The sequence below is a fragment of the Scyliorhinus canicula genome, chromosome 8, assembly GCF_902713615.1.
Source record: "Scyliorhinus canicula chromosome 8, sScyCan1.1, whole genome shotgun sequence".
In the NCBI taxonomy this organism is placed as follows: Eukaryota; Metazoa; Chordata; class Chondrichthyes; order Carcharhiniformes; family Scyliorhinidae; genus Scyliorhinus; species Scyliorhinus canicula.
The window spans coordinates 33,031,059-33,054,793 of record NC_052153.1 but is presented as its reverse complement, the minus strand read 5'-3'; the positions used below and the strand labels follow the sequence as shown (position 1 = coordinate 33,054,793).

Below are 23,735 nucleotides of genomic sequence, written 5' to 3'. Positions count from 1 at the left end.
TTCATTCTCTCACCCCACACTATAAATATCTCCCACTTTCTAGGTCTTTTCGCTTCAACAAAGGATCATCTAGACTCAAAATGTTAGCTCTTTTCTGTCCCTACAGATGCTGCCAGACCTGCTGAGATTTTCCAGCATTTCAACTTTTGGTTACAGATTCCACTTTCCGCAGTAATTTGCTTTCATCGGAATATTACTGTGGAGAGATTTAATAGAATTCAAATTCAAGACAAGCAAACAACTGTTTTCAGTGTCAGCTGTGTCATTAACCAGAGGACACGCATACATTTAAGATAATTGGCAAAGAGTCAGAATCGACTTGTGAAGGTTTTTATTGTTTGTTTTACACGTGAGCCACTTTGAACTGGAACACAATGTTTAAAATATTGGTGGAGCAGATTCAATGTAACATGCAAAAAAAAAAGAATAAATGAATCACTGAAGGAACAAAATCATAGGAATATGGAGAAAGAACATTGGAATGGGGTTAATTGGATAGCTCTACCAAAGAGCCAGCATCAATCTTTAATGGAGCTCAGGTGACTATAGAAGACAAAAATACATTGAAATAAAGCTATTCTGTTGTGCAGAGTTTGGACACACTAACCTTACCTGCCATCATCTTCTGTGCCTCATAAGGTTCCATGTAACCATTATTTTCTACTTCTCGCTTTCTGGTAATTTTATTCTTCAACTCATTTCTGGCATCAAATGGGTCAGAGTAGTCATCTCTAATGGCAACCTGAAACAATCAAAAAGTGATGCAAATTATTAGCATATCTGTAACTGATATGGCAGAACTGCCATGGGCAGAACATAGAATATACAGTTCAGAAGGAGGCCATTTGACCCATCAAGTCTGCACTGACCCACTTAAGCCCTCACTTCCACCCTATCCCCACAACCCAATAACCCCTCCTAACCTTTTTGGACACTTAGGGCAATTTAACATGGCCAATCCACTGAACCTGCACGTCTTTGGACTGTGGGAAAAACTGGAGCACCCGGGAGGAAACCCATGCAGACACGGGGAGAATGTGCAGACTCCCTACAGACAGTGACCCAGCAGGGAATCAAGCCTGGTACCCTGGCGCTGTGAAGCCACAGTGCTATCCACTTGTGCTACCGTGCTGCCCAGTTAAACTCATATAGTGCCTTCAATGAAGTAAAACTTTCCGCAATGTTTCAAAAAAGTGAAAACAGATGGAAGGCAGAGGTGGGAGTGGTGCAGTGGTATTCTCACTGTACTGGTAACCCAGTGTAATGGAGCTGGGTTGAAATCCCAATATTTAAATTTGAATGTAATAAATATCTGGAATCAAATGTCTAATGATGGCCATGAAACCATTTTTGATTGCTGTAAAAAGCCATCTGGCTCACTGTTGTCCTTTAGGGAAAGAAATCTTAAGTTCCAATTCCAGTTGATGGAACCCTGGCTCGAAAGACTGGTGGGTAGATTCTCCATTCCTGAGACTAAGTGTTGCCCCCGGGACAGGATTCGTAGACTTCCACGGCAGCAAAACTGGCGCCACACCCGGACCGAGTCAGTGACTGTTATGAGGCTAACACTGGCATCACATGTCTGGCACAAAAGCAAAATGGGTAAGGGGGCCAATCCATGGCTTACAAAGGAAATTAGAAATAGGATCCGATCCAAGGAAGCATACATTGGCCAAGAAGAATAATAGGTCTGAGGATTGGCAGCAGTTTAGAATTCAGCAAAGAAAGATGAAGGGGAAAGCACAGTACGAAAGGAAGCTTGCAGGAAACATAAAGACTGACACTAAGAGTTTCTATAGATATGTGAAGAGAAAGAGATTGGGAAAGAGAAATGTAGGCCCCCTACAGACAGAAACAGGGGAATGCATAATACGGGGGAAAGAAATGACTGAGCAATTGAAGACATACTTTGGTTCTGTCTTCACAAAAGAGGATATAAATCAAACACCAGAAATGTTGAAGAATGAAAGGTTTAGTGAGAGGGAAGAACTGAGGGATATCAAAATTAGTAGAGAAGTGGTGCTGGGAAAATTGATGGGATTGAAGGCGGATAAATCCTCACGGCCTGAGAATCTGCATCCCAGAGTGCTTAAGGAGGTGGCTCTGGAAATAGTGGATGCATTGGTGGTCATCTTTTAGGATTCTATAGACTCTGGAACAGTCCTTGCAGATTGGAGGGTAGCTCACATCACTCCAATATTCAAAAAGGGAGGTAGAGAGAAAGCAGGGAATTATAGGCCAGTAAGCCTACCACTGGCAGTGAGGAAAATTCTTGAATCCATTATAGAACATAGAACATTACAGCGCAGTACAGGCCCTTCAGCCCTCGATGTTGCGCCGACCTGTGAAACCACTCTAAAGCCATCTACACTATTCCCTCATCATCCATATGTCTATCCATTATCAAGGACTTTATGGCGGAACACTTTATAGCGGAACATTTGGAAAGCAGTGGCAGGATCAGTCAGAGTCAGCATGGATCTATGAAGGGGAAATCATGCTTGAAAATTCTGTTGAAGATGTAACCAGTAGTTTAAAAAAAAAAATTTTTTTGAGTGCCCAATTCATTTTTTTCAATTAAGGGGCAATTTAGTGTGGCCAATTCACCTACACTGCACATCTTTGGGATGTGGGGGCGAAACCCACACAAACACGGGGAGAATGTGCAAACTTCACATGGGCAGTGACCCAGAGCTGGGATCGAACCTGGGACCTCGGTGCTGTGAGGCGGCAGGGCTAACCCACTGTGCCACCGTGCCGCCCTCGTAACCAGTACAGTTGACAAGGGGGAGTCAGTCGATGTGGTATATTTGTACTTTCAGAAGGCTTTAGACAAAGTCCCACATAAAAGGTTATTGTGCAAAATTGGGACCATGGGAAATGTATTGAGATGGATAGAAAACTGGTTGGCAGAGAGGAAACAAAGAGTAAGAATTAATGGGTCCTTTTCAAATTGGCAGGCAGTAACTAGTCGGGTGCCACAGAGATCGGTGCTGGGACCCCAGCTATTCACAATATATATTAATGATTCGGATGAAGGAACAAAATGTAACATCTCAAAGTTTGCAGATGATACCAAGTTAGGTGGGAGGGTGAACTGTGACGAGGATGTAGGGATCCTACAGCATGATCTGGACAGGTTGGACGAGTGGGCAAATCAATGACAGATGCAGTATATTTGGACAAGTCTGAGGTTATTCACTTTGGAGGCAAAAACAGGAAGGCAGATTACTACCTGAATGGAAATTGCGATTTGGTGTGAAATCGGTGCATGCCGCGATTTCGGCAGCAGAAACGATTCTCCACCCAATTGTGTTTCCAGATTCCACCGGAGAATCCTGCCCTGTAACTTCTACTTGTTTGGGAAAAACATCGAGGAACAGAGTCACAGGACTGACAATTAGCTTTTAACAATCAGGGAAATAATCCATTAAGCATGGAAGTTTGATTTTAATACAATGCTCCTGAACTTCCATTTATCTTCACAAATGTGTATAAATTGCAACAACCAAAAAAGGTTTGCACAATATATCTTGCACAAGAATGTTGTTGGTAAATACAGCCCCTGTAAATCACCAGGATAAATGCAGCCATACAAATCCCACTCTGAAATCAAGTGGTAGATTCCACCCAATCGTACTTAAATCCCCAACTATCAAACAAATGTTCCACACTCCACTCTCAAAAAGACATGCTTCAAAATCTTCTTTCAAAAAGGCTTTCTCTCAGCTTTCAGAGTAAGAATCTCCCAGGCTTTCCAAATTCTCCTTTCAGCATTCCTTTGTTTTGAATTGCCACGTGCATCTAAACTGCCACAGAAACCCTAAGGTACTCAGTCCCTGCTGTTTCAAAGACCGGAAATAAGGACAGCAAACCTTACAATTGCTTCAGGTATGTGGCTTTTCTCCAGCCAACCTCATCAGCTCTGCTCTTCCCAATTTGAGATATCTTCAACCAACAGTACCTGTTCCAATTGCAGTTCCTCCTTGTTCCTTTTTATTTCAATATTCCTGGCAATTTCTCATCATTCTCAGGTTTTTAAACAAACTGTCCTTTAGTTTCAGGGACTTGCACATTACTCCATTTTTTGGCTTTCAACGTCCAGCAGGACTCTGAGCTGTTCATTCTCTAGCTTCCTAGCTCCAACTGCTTTTTTCAGTTAAACCCAACAATCACGTTCCCTGGTTGTAAAGCGACATCTCATTCTTTCCCAAACTCTTGTTTACTTTACCCATTATAAACACTCTCAGCACAATAGAGACAGTTTGAACTGAAACCAAAATCCCATACCTACGAATAGCTTTGATTTACTTAATCTAACTAGAGTTTTACCCTTTCTTACACAAAAAAGACTAAATTTACTCACTTAAATCTAAACCTTATTTCTAATATTTAAGAAGACCAGGATACAAATAACACTGCTTCCTGACACTGTCCTTACCTCATCTGGCCTACATGTGACTCCAGCCCACAGAAATGAACAAGAACAAAGAAAGTTACAGCACAGGAAGGGACCCTTCAACCCTGCGCTGACCATGCTGCCCTTCGAACCTAAAACCTTCTACACTTCTGGGGCGCTTATCCCTCTATTCCATGGTAATCGTGTATTTGTCAAGACACCGCTTAAACGTCATTATCGTACCTGCTTCCCACCTCATCCATCAGTGAGTTCCAGGCCCCACTACCCTGTACATAGAACATAGAACATAGAACAGTACAGCACAGAACAGGCCTTCGGCCCTCAATGTTGTGCCGATCCATGATCACCCTACTCAAACCCACGTATCCATCCTATACCCGTACCCAACAACCCCCCCCCCCTTAACCTTACTTTTTTATTAGAACACTACGGGCAATTTAGCATGGCCAATCCACCTACCCGCACCATTCTTTGGACTGTGGGAGGAGAACCGGAGCACCCGGAGGAAACCCACGCACACAGGGGGAGGATGTGCAGACCTCCACACAGACAGTGACCCAGCTGGGAATCGAACCTGGGACCCTGGAGCTGTGAAGCATTTATGCTAACCACCATGCTACCCTGCTGCCCCTGCTGTGTAAAAACAATTCCCTCACACATCTCCTCTAAACATTGCCCCTCACACCTTAAACCCATGTCCTCTAGTAATTGACTCTTCCACCCCTGAGAATATTTCTTTTTTAAAATAATTCAGAGTACCCAATTATTTTTTCCAATTAAGGGGCAATTTAGCATGGCCAATCCACCTATCCTGCACATCTTTTGGGTTGTGGGGGGTGAAACCCACGCAACACGGGGAGAATGTGCAAACTCCACAAGACAGTGACCCACGGCCAGGATTCGAACCCGGGTCTTCAGCGCCGTAGGCAGCAATGCTAACCACTGTGCCACTGTGCTGCCCTTTGAGAAAGATTTCTGACTATCCACTCTATCCATGCCCCTCATAATTTTGTAGACCGCTATCAGGTCGCCCTTCAACTTCTGTTGTTCCAGTGAGAACAAATCGAGTTTATCCAGCCCCTCCTCATAACTAATGGCCTTCATAGCCCAGGCAACATCATGGTCAACCTTTTCTCTACTTTATCTAACGCCTCCACATCCTTCTGATAGTATGGCAACCAAAATTGAAACTATACTCCAAGTGTAGCCTAAGGTTCCGTACAGTTGCAGCATGACTTGCCAATTTTATACTCAATGCCCCTTCTGATGAAGGCAAGCATGCCACATGCCTTCTTGACTACCTTCTCAACCTATTTTGCCCCCTTTCAGTGACCTGTGGACCTGTACACCCAGGTCCCTCTGCCGGTCAATACTCTTAAGGGTTCTGCAATTTACTGTATATTTCCCACCTGTAACCACACTTTCCAAATGCATACCTTACATGTTCCAGATTGAACTCCATTGGACATCTCTCTACCCAAGTCTCCAACCGATCTGTATCCCGTGATATTCTCTGACAAGCTCCATTGCTATCCGCAATTCCACTCACCTTTGTATCCTCCGCAAAGTTACTAATCAGACCAGCTCTATATAAATAATTTGGAGGAAAACGTATTACAAATAGCAAAGGTCCCAGCACTGGTCCCTGTGGAACACCTCTAGTCACAGCCTTCCATTAAGAAAAAGCACCTCTGTCTTCCGATGACCGAAGCCTTACAACACCAGGTTAAAGTCCAACAGGTTTGTTTCAAATCACTAGCTTTCGGAGCAACTGGCTGACAGATAGTTTTTTTGAAGAATAAAGGGATTAAGGGTTATGGTGTTTCAGGCCGGAAAGTGGAGCTGAGTCCACAAAAGATCAGCCATGATCTCATTGAATGGTGGAGCAGGCTCGAGGGGCCAGATGGCCTACTCCTGCTCTAGTTCTTATGTTCTTATGTTCCTTCCTCAGGTAAATCCACATCAATTCTATGACTGAGTCAGTTCTGTATCCATCTTGCCATTACCGATCCCACGCGTCTTCACTTTCTGTAGCAGTCTGCCATGAGGAATCTTATCAAAGGTCTTACTGAAGTCCATGTAGATGACATCCACTGCCCTACCTTCATTAATCATCATCGTCATTTCCTCGAAAACCCTCAATCAAGTTAGTGAGATATGGGGCGGGATTCTCCGTTTCCCGACGCCGATTTCATAATCAGCGATCGGGCAGAGAATCCATTATTACGACCAAAATGCCTGTTTTACGCAGGTTGCGTATGCTCTGCCCCTTTCCCACGTAAAACGTCATGGATCCTCTTCACATAGCCTAAAAATCGAGAATCCAGCCCATGACTAAGCTGTGGCTTCACAGCGCCAGGGGTCCCAAGTTCAATTTCCCACTGGGTCACTGTGCGGAGTCTGCACGTTCTCCCCTTGTCTGCGTGGGTTTCCTCTGGGGTGCTCCAGTTTCCTCCCACAAGTCCAAAGACATGCAGGTTAGGTGGATTGGCCATGAAAATTGGCCTTCGTTTCCAAAATGTTCAGAAGAGGTTATTGGGTTATGGGTATAGGGTGGAAGTGAGGGCTTAAGTGGGTCGGTGCAGACTCGATTGGGCCGAATGGCCTCCTTCTGCACTGTATGTTCTATGACCTCCTCATCACAAAACCATGTTGGCTCATCACTAATACATCCACTTGCTTTCCAAATGTAATCCTATCTCGAAGAATCCTTTCCAATAATTTCTCTACTATTGATGTAAGGCTTGTAATTTCCTGGATTATCCTTACTGCCCTTCTTAACAAAGCAACAACATTAGCTATTCTCCAGTGCTCTGAAACCTCACCTGTTGCCAGTGAGGATACAAAGATTCGGATTAAGCCCCAGCAATTCCCTCCCTCGGTATTCTGGGATAGATCCCCATCAGCCCTGGGGACCTATCTACCTTAAATGTTTTTCAAGACGCCCAACACCTCTCCTTTTTGATCTCAACATGTCCCAAACTATCTACACACCCTTCTCCAGACTCATCATCCACAAGATCCTTCTCTTCGTTGAATACTGATGAAAAGTATCATTTAGTACCTCGTCCATTTCCTCTGGCTCCATGCATAGATTCCCTCCCCTGTACTTGACTGGGCCAACCCTTTCCCTAGCCACCCTCTTGCTCTTTATATACGTGTAAAAAGTCTTGTTAACCCTTTTGACTCAAGTTACTTCCTACTTTCCTTGAATTCCTCATGGGCTTCATCTGTTCCCAGCCTTCAAGCCCTTACAAATGCATCTGTTTTCTTTTGGACTAGGCTTACAATATCCCTAGCCATCCACAATTCCTGAAACTTGCCATATTTATCCTTCTTCCTCACAGGAACATGTTTGTCTTGAATTCCTATCAATTAACATTTAAAAGCCTCCCACATGCCAGATATTGATTTACCCTCAAACATCCACCCCCAATCCAGATTCTTCAGTTCCTGCCTAATATTGTTTTAATTAGCCTTCCCCCAATTTAGCACCTTCACCTTTTAATATTAATAATCTTTTATTGTCACAAGTAGGCTTACAGTTACTGTGAAAAGCCCGTAGTCACCACATTCCGCCGACCGTTCGGGTGCACAGAGGGAGAATTCAGAATGTCCAAATTACCTAACTGCACATCTTTCAGGACCTGTGGGAGGAAAACGGAGTAACCCGGAAGAAACCCATGCAGACACAGGGAGAACGTGCAGGCTCCACACAGACAGTGACCCAAGCCAGGAATCGAACCTGGGACCCTAGAGTTGTGAAGCAATAGTGCTACCCACTGAGCTACAAACCTGTCATAGTCAAACTCACATAATACTCTCATCTGACAATGTCCCAGGTACCACTATCACCATTCCTGGGATTGTCCTGTCTCACTGCAGGACCGACTCAGCAGAGGTGGCAGCACAGTGGTATACAGTCAGGAGAGAGTTGACCTGAGAGTCCTCAACATCAGCTACCTCAAATGCTGCCTGCCTGTGTCCGTGTCCTGCTCCCAGTCCCCCTTCTGTGAAGTGTGTCCTCACTTCCTGTCCCTGTGTATTTATAGCTCTCCCGTGCTCCCTCTAGTGCTTGCTCAGTTGTATTGCATCTACATTGATACACAATCACCACATCCCCCCTTGTTTCTTTACATATTTTCTGTACATCGTTAAAGAAAATTGTACAAAACAGTTACTTATGATATGTGTATCTATACAAGTGATGGTGCTATTGCATATTTTACAAAGCCAATTTATATTTATGAGTCCAATCGTAATAAAAATATTTATGAGTCCATACTTGATGAATTTGTTCATTGAGTTTTTTCTTTTTCGTTGTTGACGTGGTGAATGTTCTCAGTGTTCTTGTTATTGTAAGTAACCAATACGTCATCCCGAGGTGTTTGCATGGTGGAACCACTGATGTTGACTGACATGGACTTTTTCTGTGCTTGTGGTATCGATTTTAGTATGTCATCTTCCTTGAAAGATGGTGTGCTTGCTTGTTCTGGAGCAGATGCGAGTTTGTGCGATTCGTTGTCATCCCATGGCATGTTTGTAGTCTTGTCATTGTTTTGCAGTGTGCTGTGGCATTGTCCTTCATGTGCAGAGTTGTTCCATTTTGTACAAGTCGTTGTTTCATTGCTGTTGTTTCTGTCGTTCCTGTCTTTGTTGTTTTTGTTGCCGTTCTTGTTGCTGCTTCTGTCGTTCTGTCTTTGTTTGTCGCTATCTTTGTTATGCTTCTTGTTGGTTTTGTTGTTCTTCTTGTAGTTTTTGTTGTTGTGCTTGTAGTTTTTGGTTGATGCTGTTGTTCTTGTTTCTGCAGTGCTTCTTGCGATTTTTGTTGTTCTTATCGCGCTTCATGTTGCTTTGTTCTGCTATTGTTGTTCTCGTTTCTGCTGTGCTTCTTGTGGCTTTTGTTTTTCTTGTTATGCTCAATGAGTGCCCCGTGTGGATAATTTGAGTCATTGTCACAGTTATTGGTGCGAGTGTCCTTTGTGGAATCTGTTACATTGAACGTTTCGTCTCGAGAATGGTGAGAATGAACTGATCTTTCATTGATGCTGGTGACATCAGTCATTTGTGGTGGATTTGATTCGTCGTCTTTGCTTTCTTGGTGCTCCTCTTCTGGAGTCAAATTCTTCACGATTTAATTTGACGCGGTCTCTCTGGACTCTTGGGTGGCCCTACTCTGTGCTTCTGTACAGACAAGCTGAGAACTGTCAGTCTCACTGTGATCCTGTACGTCGAGTGTGATCACCTTGTCACTGTTTTCTCATGCAGTGGGTAGATGTACATTGTCTTCTGCTTGATTATGTGAGCTTGGTAGACTTTCATAGTCTGCTTGGGGTTGCTCAGATATGGCGGGTTGACCTTCATGGTCTTGTTCATGCATGGTGTTCGCCAGGGAGTGTTTGCTTGCTTCCCTTTTGGAGTCTTTCATCAGTCTCACTGTGGAGCCTGTCATCGCTCTCTCTGTGGAGTCTTTCTGTGCTCTCTGTGTGGCATCGTCTTCATCTTGGGTATTGCTGTCATCCAATGTATCGACGATCTGCCATGGCACCATGGTGTTGGATTCGTCTACCACGAGTAGATTTGTGTTGAGCTTTGCGACCGTGTCGCTGATGCTGCGATCAGCATATCCAAATAACTCAGCCATAACTCAGCGGGGGCAGCAGGGTAGCATGGTGGTTAGCATGAATGCTTCACAGCTCCAGGGTCCCAGGTTCGATTCCCGGCTGGGTCACTGTCTGTGTGGAGTCTGCACGTCCTCCCGTGTGTGCGTGGGTTTCCTCCGGGTGCTCGGTTTCCCTCCCACAGTCAAAGATGTGCGGGTTAGGTGGATTGGCCATGCTAAATTGCCCGTTAGTGTCCTAATAAAAAAGTAAGGTTGGGGGGGGGGGGGGGGTTGTTGGGTATAGGTGGATACGTGGGTTTGAGTAGGGTGATCATGGCTCGGCACAACATCGAGGGCCGAAGGGCCTGTTCTGTGCTGTACTGTTCTATGTTCTATGTTCTATATCTGAGTAGTATTCTTCGAAAACCAAATCATCTTTTTTTGCTTCGGATTTACATAGATTTACATAGAATTTACAGTGCAGAAGGAGGCCATTCAGCACATCGAGTCTGCCACCGGCTCTTGGAAAGAGCACCCCTACCCAAGGTCAACACCTCCACCCTATCCCATTGTTTTGCATATCTGAATAACTCAGCCATGTCTGAGTAGTATTGTTCGAAAAACAAATCATCTTTTTTTGTTTCGGATTTCTTTTTGTTCTCTTCATTTGGGTGGTGCGACTGCTTGGCTCCAGGGTGTTGAGAGTTATTTTCAACTGCTGGTTTAAGTTCAGGCGTTTTTTTCTGTGTTCTGAGGCAAGAACAATGTGGTTTTACAGCTTTACGTATGTTTTCAATTTTCGGTGGCATTTTCCCTTTTAAGTAGGCGTGGTCCGGATGCTCAGACGTCATGACGCTCGTGACGTCATGCGTAGGAATCAATTGCGCATGCGTAAATCAGTCTTCCTTTACGTGCGGTTTTGTGTCCACTGTCGTATGCACGGCTTGCGCATGCGCAGAACGCAAAACGGGGTGATTGTAACTGCGCATGCGCGCGCTTCTGTTTCTGCGCATGCCGCCAGATCAGATTTTCTTACGTTGTGGCCCCGAGACTGCAAAATGTGCTCCGACAGCCAGTTTACAGGGATTTCAGCGTTCTTTACCTTTGAAAAAACCTTTCCTTTCGATCTGAACCGGACCTCAGCGTTTTGGCTTTGTGAAAAATTCAAGTTATTTCTTCTTTTGATTTGTACTTTTCACTCGCGATTTCTTGACTGACTCTTTCTGGTTCTAATTTTGATTGTTTGAGTTTTGCATCACTCAGTCTCTGTGCAGTTTGGCTCTGAGCATACCGTGCTGTTCAAATTCCATCCAGTACTCTTCAAATGTTTTTAGTGTTATTTTGTAAGTTGTTGCTGTCTTCATCTTTTGAGTATTTAAATCATGATATACTTCCTAGCTTCATGTCCTGCGATGAGCATTGCTATTTTAATTTCGTCTGAGGCTGCTGCTACATCATTAGCTACGATATAAAAAATCGAACATTTGTTTAAATATTTTTCCAGACATTTCTGACATTGCCGGTCGTGTCCAGCTGAGGTGGGGCTCCAAGCCACATCCTCGAATAAGCGATGTCTTCCCAAGTCGAATGTCTTTTTCTTGCCATTTTGGTCTTTCTGTGTCTGCAGCTGAGTTGTCTTGTAGTAAGCATCTGAAATCACTCCTTGGTACCCATGTGTTGTTCCTCGTGTCTTAATAAAGCTCGTAGTCTCAAAAGGTGGAGAAGATGCTTTATTGTGAATTTGTTCTGTCTTCAGAGCTTCTTACGGCTACCTCAAATGCTGCCTGCCTGTGTCTGGGGATGGGAACCAATGCTGGAAGTTGGAAGGTAGTAAAACAGGGACAGAAACAAAAGGAAGTAAGGGGAAAAGTGCAAGGCAGAGAAGACATAGTCAGAAATCCATAAGGGCGACAGTACAAGGTCCAGTGACTGAGGGGAGCACAGTGAATAGGCCCAGTAATAACAAAAGGAATAAAACTGGAGATGTTAAGATTCAAAACAGAGGTAAAAAAACCAACATAAGTGTACTTTACCTGAATGCTCGTAGTATTCGGAATAAAGTAAATTTGTTGATGGCACAAATCATCGTAAATGACTATGATTTAGTGGCCATTACTGAAACATGGTTAAAGGATGGTCACGACTGGGAGTTAAATATCCGTGGGTATCAAACTATTCGGAAGGACAGAGTGGATGGTAAGGGAGGTGGTGTTGCTCTGTTATTCAAGGATGACATCCGGGCAATAGTAAGGGATGACATCGGTGCTATGGAGGATAAGGTTGAATCCATTTGGGTGGAAATCAGGAATAGTAAGGCGAAAAAGTCACTGATAGGAGTAGTCTATCAGCCACCAAATAGTAACGAGATGGTGGGGCAGGCAATAAACAAAGAAATAACTGATGCATGTAGAAATGGTACAGCAGTTATCATGGGGGATTTTAATCTACATGTCGATTGGTTTAACCAGGTCGGTCAAGGCAACCGTGAGGAGGAGTTTATAGAATGTATCCGCGATAGTTTCCTAGAACAGTATGTAATGGAACCTACGAGGGAACAAGCGGTCCTAGATCTTGTCCTGTGTAATGAGACAGGATTGATTTCATGATCTCATAGTTAGGGATCCTCTCGGAAGGAGCGATCACAATATGGTGGAATTTAAAATACAGATGGAGGGTGAGAAAGTAAATCAAATACTAGTGTTTTGTGTTTAAACAAAGGAGATTACAAGGGGATGAGAGAAGAACTAGCTAAGGTAGACTGGGAGCTAAGACTTTATGGTGGAACAGTTGAGGAACAGTGGAGAACCTTCCAAGCGATTTCTCACAGTGCTCAGCAAAGGTTTATACCAACAAAAAGGAAGGACGGAAGAAAGAGGGAAAATCGACCGTGGATATCTAAGGAAATAAGGGAGAGTATCAAATTGAAGGAAAAAGCATATAAAGTGGCAAAGATTGCTGGGAGATTAGAGGACTGGGAAATCTTTAGGGGGCAACAGAAAGCTACTAAAAAAGCTATAAAGAAGAGTAAGATAGAGTATGAGAGTAACTTGCTCAGAATATAAAACAGACAGTAAAAGTTTTTACAAATATATAAGACAAAAAGAGTGGCTAAGGTAAACATTGGTCCTTTAGAGATGAGAAGGGAGTTTTTAATAATGGGAAATGAGGAAATGGCTGAGGAACTGAACAGGTTTTTTGGGTCGGTCTTCACAGTGGAAGACACAAATAACATGCCAGTGACTGATAGAAATGAGGCTATGACAGGTGAGGACCTTGAGAGGATTGTTATCACTAAGGAGGGAGTGATGGGCAAGCTAATGGGGCTAAAGGTAGACAAGTCTCCTGGCCCTGATGGAATGCATCCCAGAGTGCTAAAAGAGATGGCTAGGGAAATTGCAGATGCACTAGTGATAATTTACCGAAATTCACTAGACTCTGGGGTGGCCCCGGTGGATTGGAAATGAGCAAACGTGACGCCACTGTTTAAAAAAGGAGGTAGGCAGAAAGCAGGAAATTATAGGCCAGTGAGTTTAACTTCGGTAATAGGGAAGATGCTGGAATCTATCATCAAGGAAGAAATTGCGAGGCATCTGGATAGAAATTGTCCCATTGGGCAGACGCAGCATGGGTTCGTTAAAGGCAGGTCATGCCTAACTAATTTAGTGGAATTTTTTGAGGACATTACCAGTGCAGTAGATAACGGGGAGCCGATGGATGTGGTATATCTGGATTTCCAGAAAGCCTTTGACAAGGTGCCACACAAAAGGTTGCTGCATAAGATAAAGATGCATGGCATTAAGGGTAAAGTAGTAGCATGGATAGAGGATTGGTTAATTAATAGAAAGCAAAGAGTTGGGATAAATGGGTGTTTCTCTGGTTGGCAATCAGTAGCTAGTGGTGTCCCTCAGGGATCCGTGTTGGGCCCACAATTGTTCACAATTTACATTGATGATTTGGAGTTGGGGACCAAGGGCAATGTGTCCAAGTTTGCAGATGACACTAAGATGAGTGGTAAAGCGAAAAGTGCAGAGGATACTGGAAGTCTGCAGAGGGATTTGGATAGGTTAAGTGAATGGGCTCGGGTCTGGCAGATGGAATACAATGTTGACAAATGTGAGGTTATCCATTTTGGTAGGAATAACAGCAAACGGGATTATTATTTAAACGATAAAATATTAAAGCATGCCGCTGTTCAGAGAGACTTGGGTGTGCTAGTGCATGAGTCACAGAAGGTTGGTTTACAAGTGCAACAGGTGATTAAGAAGGCAAATGGAATTTTGTCCTTCATTGCTAGAGGGATGGAGTTTAAGACTAGGGAGGTTATGTTGCAATTGTATAAGGTGTTAGTGCGGCCACACCTGGAGTATTGTGTTCAGTTTTGGTCTCCTTACTTGAGAAAGGACGTACTGGCGCTGGAGGGTGTGCAGAGGAGATTCACTAGGTTAATCCCAGAGCTGAAGGGGTTGGATTATGAGGAGAGGTTGAGTAGACTGGGACTGTACTCGTTGAATTAGAAGGATGAGGGGGGATCTTATAGAAACATTTAAATTATGAAGGGAATAGATAGGATAGATGCGGGCAGGTTGTTTCCACTGGCGGGTGACAGCAGAACTAGGGGGCATAGCCTCAAAATAAGGGGAAGTAGATTTAGAACTGAGTTTAGGAGGAACTTCTTCACCCAAAGGGTTGTGAATCTATGGAATTCCTTGCCCAGTGAAGCAGTTGAGGCTCCTTCATTACATGTTTTTAAGGTAAAGATAGATAGTTTTTTGAAGAATAAAGGGATTAAGGGTTATGGTGTTCGGGCCGGAAAGTGGAGCTGAGTCCACAAAAGATCAGCCATGATCTAATTGAATGGCGGAACAGGCTCGAGGGGCCAGATGGCCTACTCCTGCTCCTAGTTATTATGTTCTTATGTCTGTACCCTGCTCCCAGTCCCCCTTCTGTGAAGTGTGTTTATAGCTCTCCCGTGCTCCCTCTAGTGCTTGCTCAGTTGTATTGCATCTACACTGATACACAATCACCACAGACTTTGTTGTGATATGTCTTTAAGTGATTTCAACACAACATCAGTAGAAAGGAAGTCTAGACATTTTTACTTTCACTTCAGCACACAGACGCAGCTCTGCAGCTCTAATGTCTTTAAGCTTTTTATCTATGTATACCCATTCATATGTGCCCAGATTTAACAAATAAATTAACAACTTTAGAACAGTACAGAACAGGTAGTTATGCTAACCACCATGCTACCGTGCTGCCCACAACATGCTTACCCGATCCATTATGAGCGATTGGCGCCTTTGCCATTATTGAACTGGAAGTACTTGAGCACATTTGTTGTTGACTGTTAAGAAAGTTAGAGAACCAGTGTACAAATGACAGGCTCACTCCTAATTGAAGGAGATAGCTGATTGTGATTTTTGATTAACACAGTCAAACGCTTTGCTAAATCAGTAAGCACGAATATTGATGATGTTTTCTGTTTGCCAGTGTTAGGATACAGCTGACTGAGAAGATCCACAAGACAATGGACTGTGGATAATTCTTTTCTATTTATAATCTGTTGATTGTCGAAATATTTCATCACATTGGTCATCGTCCACTTTGCAATGAATGATCGAGGAGGAGGGAGAAGTACAAAGTGATAGTTATGATAATTTGAGCATCTTAGCATTTTAATGCATGGATTGTGTTCCTTCTCAATCTTACTGCCGTAGCCAATTGTTTTAAAAGCACTGGAAATTGTTAGGTGGGGTTAGTAGGTTGCAGGAGAATGGACTTAGCCAGGGTTCTCTTTCAAAGGGTTGGTACAGACTCAATGGCCGAATGGCTTCCTTGGAAATAAAAACATTTAAAATAAAGCTCTCTACATAGATGATCTACATGGGCAGCACGGTAGCATGGTGGTTAGCTAAATGCTTCACAGCTCCAGGGTCCCAGGTTCGATTCCCGGCTGGGTCACTGTCTGTGCGGAGTCTGCACGTCCTCCCCGTGTGTGCGTGGGTTTCCTCCGGGTGCTCCGGTTTCCTCCCACAGCCCAAAGATGTGCGGGTTAGATTGGGCAGAAACTGGCAGATGAACACAGCGAGAGGTGTTCGAAAAGTATTTGGTGTAAGATTTTTATATATATCCTTAAAAGGCAAGAACTTTGGTTGTGATATTAAAAGCCGATAAATCAAAACGAAACAGAGTACAAAAACACAACAATAATGAAAAACCTGCAGATTGCTATTCTTTATATCTCTCCCAAAGTTGTAAGAACTGCAAAAAATGAATATTTATTTGCTGATGACTATCAATTCTTAAAGGAGATAAACAGCATCCACCACGAATAGAATCACTCATCACCTCCTAATTGCACACTTAATTTTCTCCGGATGCAGAAACTCCAACACCATGTCCCACTTACCTCTTTGCCCGAGGCAGCTTCGGAGCCCACCACCCCAGCAGTATCCTCCTTTGGGCTATCAGGCGAATGCACACAGCGAGGGCCTCATACAGCAATCTGATCAAAGAAGTGAACCTTCTCAGTTCCATTTCACTCGATTGAATGTTTTCTCCACGTCCATGGAAATTGTAATAATTTTATTATTATAACTAGCTGTGAACCCAATGGGGATGCCATCACCACATTCAGTAGTATCCTTATATTGGTCGACAATTGTCGCCCCTTCACAAACCCCATTTGATCCTCAGCTACTGCCAGTAGCAGACATTCCTCCAAGCGAATTGCCAACACCTTGGCCAATAACTTGCATTCAACAGAGCTATGGGCCATAATACCCACACCCTCTGGATCCTTATCCTTTTTCAGGATTAGAGAGGATGGAAGCCTGGGTCAGTATGATCGGCCACTCTATCCGGAACATCTCCAATGGATGTGGTCCCAGCTCCGTTGCAAATTTTAAATTAGATTCCACGGGAATCCGTCTGAGCCCGGAGCCTTCCTCGACTGGATTGAGCAAATACAGCTCAATTTCCTCCAGCCGAAATGGAGAATCCACCCCATGCAATTTCTCCCTCTCCACCACCAGGAAGTCCAAACCATCCAAGAATTGTGTCATATCACTCTGATGTGTAGAACCCTGGGTAAAAGGTCTCAAACACCTCATTTACCTTTCTGGATCAGAAACTACTCCACCCCGGGTCCTTTATTTTCACTATCTCCCTCAAGGCAGCCTGACGCCTCAACTGTTAAAGCCAGTAACCCGTTGGCCTTCTCCCTATGCTCATAGAATGCCCCTAGTACATGATGCAACTGGCCAAATGCTTTCCCTGACGATACCAATTCGAACTCCACCTGGAGACTCTTCCTCTCCATCAACAACTCCTCCTTTGTAGGAAGAGAGAGGCGGCCAGGGAGATTGGTAGAGTAAGGAATAGGGAGGGTAACATGGTCTCGGACCGGGGGGGGGGGGGGGGGGGGGGGTGGGGGGGGAGGAGACACGACATTTTTAAAGACTTTTACAGCAAATTATATGATTCTGAACCCCCGGCTGGAGGTGAAGGGATGAGGCAATTCCTAGATCAGTTGAGGTTTCCGAGGGTGGAAGAGGACCTGGTTTAGAGGCTGGGGGTCCCGACTGAGGCGAGATGGGCAGAGGGTCCCGAGGTCAGTCCACATTGCTGAAAAAATTGACCAGAGGCGTCATAATGGTTGTGCAAAAAGGTGTAATGTGTTGTACAAAAATCCTGCACCATCATGTCGACGCCCTTGGCGATGCTCCTCAGTTTCAAGCGCAGGAGGTTTTATAATTTTCCTTTTGGGGAACAATGGCAAATGTTGCCCTCTTGTGGGGGAAACAAAGAAAATAAGGAGAGAGTGGTCAAAAGCACTTTAGCTGCTGAGACATTAAGCCTTGTTGAGGCAGTGGATACGGCTTTTTATATATCTCAGACACTGACAGAAATTTTGGGATTACGGGATTTGGGAAATATACCTATTGAATGTCACATTGACAATAAATCCCTGTGGGAAAATGTGCACTCTACAAAAAGTGTCAATGAAAAAAGGTTAAGGATAGACATCGCAAGTTTGAAGCAGATGTTGAACAGAGGGGAGATGGCAAAAATTAAATGGGTTGACAGTAACTATCAATTGTCAGACTGTTTGACAAAAAGAGAGGCTAGTTCACAGAAACATTTTGGTATTGTTAAAGAAGTGCGCTTGTTTCTGTGACTGTTTTTTTTTCTTCATCCAAAAATGAAAAAAAAAAGGGGGGGGAAATTGCATGTGTGTTTGAGTCTTGTAACTTTGTTTCACCTAATTATTTTTTTCCTCCAAGGAAGGGGAGACTGTTAAGTAATGGGTTAAGAGACATTTCAATAAGTTGTCTTATTTATGTTCAGGATGTACTTCGGAGGTTGTACAAGGACATAATTGTTCTGGAGAGAATGCAGAGCAGGTTTACAAGACTGTTGCCAGCGCTAGAAAAGTGTAGCTACGATAGATGTAGCTAGATTGGATAGATTGGCCCTCTAAGCCTGTGCCGACTGTGCTGCACATCTAACCTAAAACCTATGTTTCTGGGGTCCATACCTCTCTCTTCCCTCCTATTCATGTATTTGTCAACATGCTTCTTAAACGTCACTATCATACCTGCTTCCACCACCTCCTCCGGCAGTGTGTTCCAGGAACCCGCTACCCTCCCTGTAAAAAGTTTCCCCTCGCACATCTCCGCTAACTTTTCCCCTTGCTCCTTAAATCTATGTCCCCTAGTCATTTACTCTTCCACCCTAGGAAAAGGCTCCCGACTATCCACTTGGTCTCTGCCCCTCATAATTTTGTAGACTTCTGTTATGTCATCCCTCAACTTCGTTTTTCCAGTGAGAACAAACTGAGTTTATCCAACCTCTCCTCATAGCTAATGCCCTCCATACCAGACAACATCCTGGTAAACCTCTTCTGTACCCTGAATTGAACACTATATTCCAAGCGTAACCTAACTAAGGTTCGATACAGCTGCAGCATGACTTGCCAAATTTTATACTCAAAGCCCCATCTGATGAAGGCATTCTTGTCTACCTTCTCCACTTTCAGTGACCTGTGAACCTGTATACTTAGATCCCGCCGCCTGTCAATACTTTCAAGGGTTCTGTCATTTATCGTATATTTCCCACCTGTCTTTGATCTTCCAAAATGCATGACCTCACATTTAACTATCTGTCCAGGATTATCCAAGATTTTAAAGTCATGGTTATGTATGGACTACAGTAACATTTAGTGGAGATCCATTATTAAATTCTAATGCAATTCAGGACAACACGCCTCAAACCACACCAGATGTGTACAAAAATAGGGACAATATCACAGAGAGCAAGCTGAGTAGTCGTTTTCCTCTCAGTGCATGAATTTGGCTATTTGAAGAAAATAAATGCTGTGAACTTTGTAAAAATTTTCAGGATGTCTCATTCATTTGCATCCAAGAAGGTGGGGCTTTGAGAAGAAAGAGACTGTACGAACAAACGTGCACACACTTGTGAAAATAATTGGTGTGTACGTCATTTATACAGTAGCTACGTACAGAGGGCAGCTTTCCAAAGTTTAATTCACAGGAGGAAATTTACATCTGATATTTTGACAGAAACCGAGCTCTAACAAGCTAATTATTTACACTTCCAGCTGACACTTGATACCTGTGACCAGCCCAACTGAGCCAAGTAAAGCAAAATGAAATATCTGAACTGTTCCAAATATTTAAAAGCTGAAGAGCCATAAAGCCACATGTTTTAAATATAGCTTACCAGTAAGGTTACTGATATCCTCATCAAGTACAAATTATCAAGGAAGAAATGTGATCTGTATGTCATAGAATCATATTGTCCACAAGGACACCCGTGGGCGCCCTTTCTAATACCACCTTCCTGCACCTGGTCCATCACACTGTATCTTACAGCACTGGTGCAGATTCAGGTACTCTTTAAAAAGAGTTTCGAGTCACTGCCTCCACTAGAAACTCAGGCAGCGAATTCCAGACTCCCACTATCCTCTGCGTAAAAAGGTTCTTCTTCATGTCCGCTCTACACCTTCTGCCACTTATCTTGAATCCAAGTCCTTGGTTCTGGAATTCTCCACCAAGAGAAACAATTTTATTCTGTTCACTCTGTCTCTTCCCTTCATAGATTTATACACCTCAATTAAGTCTCCTCATCCTTCGTTGTTCCAAGGAAAATCAACCTATCCAATCTCTCCTCGCAGCTACATCTTTCCAGCCCTGGCAGCAGTCTTGTCCAGAGCAATTATGTCCTTCCTGTAAAATGGTGACCAGAACTGCACACTATTCCAGTTGTGGCCTCACCAGTGTTTTGTACAATTCCAACATTATATCCTTACTTTCATATTCTATATCTCTGCCAATTGAGGAGAGCATTCTTTACAACCTTGTCTTCTTAAACTGCTGACGTTAGGGACCAGCGTACTTGTAAGCCAAGATCTCTCTTGTAAGCCAAGATCTCTCATTTTATCTACCCCTCTCAGTATATTCCCATTTATTGTGTACTCCCTATAACTGTTTGACCTCCCTAGGTGCATGACCTCACACTTCTTGGTGTTAAATTCCATCCGCCACTTAACCACCCATCGATATCATTTTGGAGAATACAACCATCCTCTGTACTCTCCACCACTTGGTCAATCTTTGTCTCATCTGCATATTTCCCAATTGTGCGCTCCATGTTCACGTCCAAATTGTTAATATATAACACAAACAGTAAGGGTCTCAACATCAAACATTGGGAACACCACTTGAAACAGCTTTCCAATTGCAAGGGCAGCCATCGACTATTACCGTTTGTTTGCTGTTACCAAGCCAACATTTTATCCAGTTGGCCATTTTGCCCTGTATCCCATGGGCTTTCACTTTTTTGACCAATCTGCCATGTGGTACTTTGTCAAACACCTTGCTAAAATGCATGTGCACAACATCCACTGCACTACCTTCATCAACCCTGCTTGTCACTTCCTCAAAGAATTCAATGAAATTTATGAGGCAAGACCTTCCTTTAACAAATCCATGCTGACTATCCTTGACTAGTCCATGTCCTTCTCGGTGACAGTTAATCACACCTCTCAGGATTGATTCTACTAATTTGCCCACATGATACACTCTGTGCCCAACTATCTACGGGGGATTGAAAACTCTAATACAACAGCTCTGCTACCCCCATATAATTACTTTCCTAATCCTCAAAATCTGTTCGCCTATATTTCCCTTTCTCGTTATGTTGCAACTGATTCCTCGCCATCTCATTCTTTACTCTGTCTTTCAAATTCCTCTCGGACTCTTATTCTAACCGACACTCAATTTCAATTTCTGTGGCAACACGCTGGTTAGCATTGCTGGATCAGATTGCCAGGGACCGTATTTTTTTTCTGCTTACATTTAAATTGGAAAAAATATATTTTGCGGTGACTTAATTTTGTCTTGCTGGGAATGTAATGTATAGATCTGCTGGTGAATGGGAAATTGTCATTGAGGGGGATTAACCGGGAAGCATTCACTATTATCAAAATTCAACTTGTACGCAGAGAAGGAGCCAAAACTCCCTAGTAGCTTTATTATCTCATCAATAGTGGATACTGGGTCCTTAATACAAAGAAACAGGTCATCTGCATACAAGGACACCCGATGGTATTACAATTAAATAAGTGTAACTACAAAGACAGGAGGGATTTGCCGGCCAGAGTTGATTGGAATGGGAGCAGGGAAGACAGTGGACCAGCAATGGCAGGAGTTTTGTTGGGTTATGAGGGAGGCACAACAGAAATTCATCCCGAGGAGGAGGAAACATGCCAAGGGGAGGACAAGGCATCCATGGCTGATGAGGGAAGTCAAGGACAGCATAAAGGCTAAAGAAAAAGCATAAAATGTGGTGAGGATTAGTGCGAAGCTAGGAAGATTGGGAAGCCTTTAAAAGTGAGCAGAGGACAACTACAAAAGCAATAAGGGGGCCGAAGATGAAATATGAGTGCAAACTACCGAGTAATATAAAAGATAGGAAGAGCTTTTTTCAATATATAGAAAGGTAAGAGAGGGGCAAAAAATAGACATTGGACCACTAGGAAATGTGGCTGGAGAAGTAAGAATAGGAAACAAGAAATGGCAGACTAACTGAATAGTTACTTTGCATCAGTCTTCACGGTGATGACAATAGTGGGGATGCCACTAATTCATTAAAATATTTCACGATTTCCCTGAACCATTTTACAACAAATTAATTATTTTCCAAGTCTCACCACAACAGAACTACCAATTTGCATGCAACAAACTTTTAAAAAAGCAACAAGTTGGAAAGGGACTTGGGATTCTTTTCATCAACTGGAAAATTGTTTTATGACGTATGCTGAAGTATGAGCCTACTATATGTGCTCAATGAAGTAAAACATTTGACAGTCAAATAATACCAATGTGAAATAATAAATCTGATGCGTATGCATTTTTGAAAGCAAAATTAAATGATCATGCATGAAACAGATTTGGACAGATTTTTTGTAGCAGGGCAGCTTAGTGGTAGCTTATCATGAGTTGAACGCTGTACTCTTTAGGTCAAGAATTTTGGAATATTTTTACCCAATTAGTCCCAAAACTGAAAGCTAACAACACCCCAGTGGAGGAAACAAGGAATTTAGATGAATGAAAAGGTAACCAACCTTCTCCTTAACCAGAATTGAAGATTTGGACTGTGATAAATGGTGAGTTATAGTGACATTTAAATGTCAAATCAGTTACAGAAAGAATGAGAGGAAAATAAAATTTTGAAGGAGACAAATGAACAGCAAGAAAAAATATAATTTACAGATTTAAAATTTCCCAAAATAATTCACAACACTGGAAAAGTGCATATGCCTCTCATACAGTTTTTCGAATATTTGTAGAAGTCTGCACCCTACCCAAGCCCACTCCTCCACCCTATCCCCATAACCCAGCAACCCCACCCAACACAAAAGGGCAATTTTGGATACTAAGGGCAATTTAGCATGGCCAATCCATATAACCAGTACATCTTTGGACTGTGGGAAGAAACCGGAGCACCTGGAGGAAGCCCATTCACACACGGTGAGAACGTCCAGACTCCGCAGACAGTGGCCCAAGCCGGGATCGAACCTGGGACCCTTGTAGCAGTCTGGGATGGCCACCTTCAGTATACAAAATCGCAGAGCCTATAGGGAAAAATGGACAATGAATTGCAAACAAGCAGGCACAGAGCCTGAATGTATATTTGGAAGGCAGTCTGCAGACGGAAAACAAAACTCTGGGTCGATTTAGATATTGATGGCCCATCTCCGAGAAACAAAGAACGAGTGCTCAGGTAGCTGACACTGTCCCAGACAGTCCGGCGCCACTACCCCAACAAGAAGACACAAACAAAGCAAGGCCAACGGCCACTTAGGACATGCCCAGCCATCAAGGCACCCATCCTTTTATTGGCTTAGACCGATCGCAGCAATCGAGAAGCTGCCCAATTAATTGGGACCAAGTTTAAGGCTCGCCTAAAAGTGCGCGAAGCCCCTCCAAATATAAGAAGGAACCCCCACGAAAGGTTCAGCCTCTTGGATTTGACTCTCAAGTGGAGAGACCCTCCCACCAGCACCACCAGACACAAGTAAGTTCAAGTTCAACGCTCGCTACCAGACAGACGACATTAGCTGTACTCCTGTTACCTCTTCTAACCAAATAGCCTCAGATCCAAACAACGGCCATTGTTCCTCTGACC

At 43.4% G+C, this 23,735-nt stretch overlaps 1 protein-coding gene across 6 annotated transcripts in view; it reads right to left on the bottom strand.

The window, feature by feature from the left end:
- LOC119970175 (SH2 domain-containing adapter protein B-like) overlaps positions 1-23,735 on the bottom strand; it is a 117,054-nt gene that overhangs the window by 87,676 nt on the left and 5,643 nt on the right. For all 6 annotated transcript variants that reach the window (XM_038804366.1, XM_038804364.1, XM_038804361.1 and 3 more), the window contains exon 2: positions 613-742. In XM_038804366.1, the coding sequence (XP_038660294.1) occupies positions 613-742 (130 nt within the window). The remainder of the gene's footprint in view (positions 1-612; positions 743-23,735) is intronic.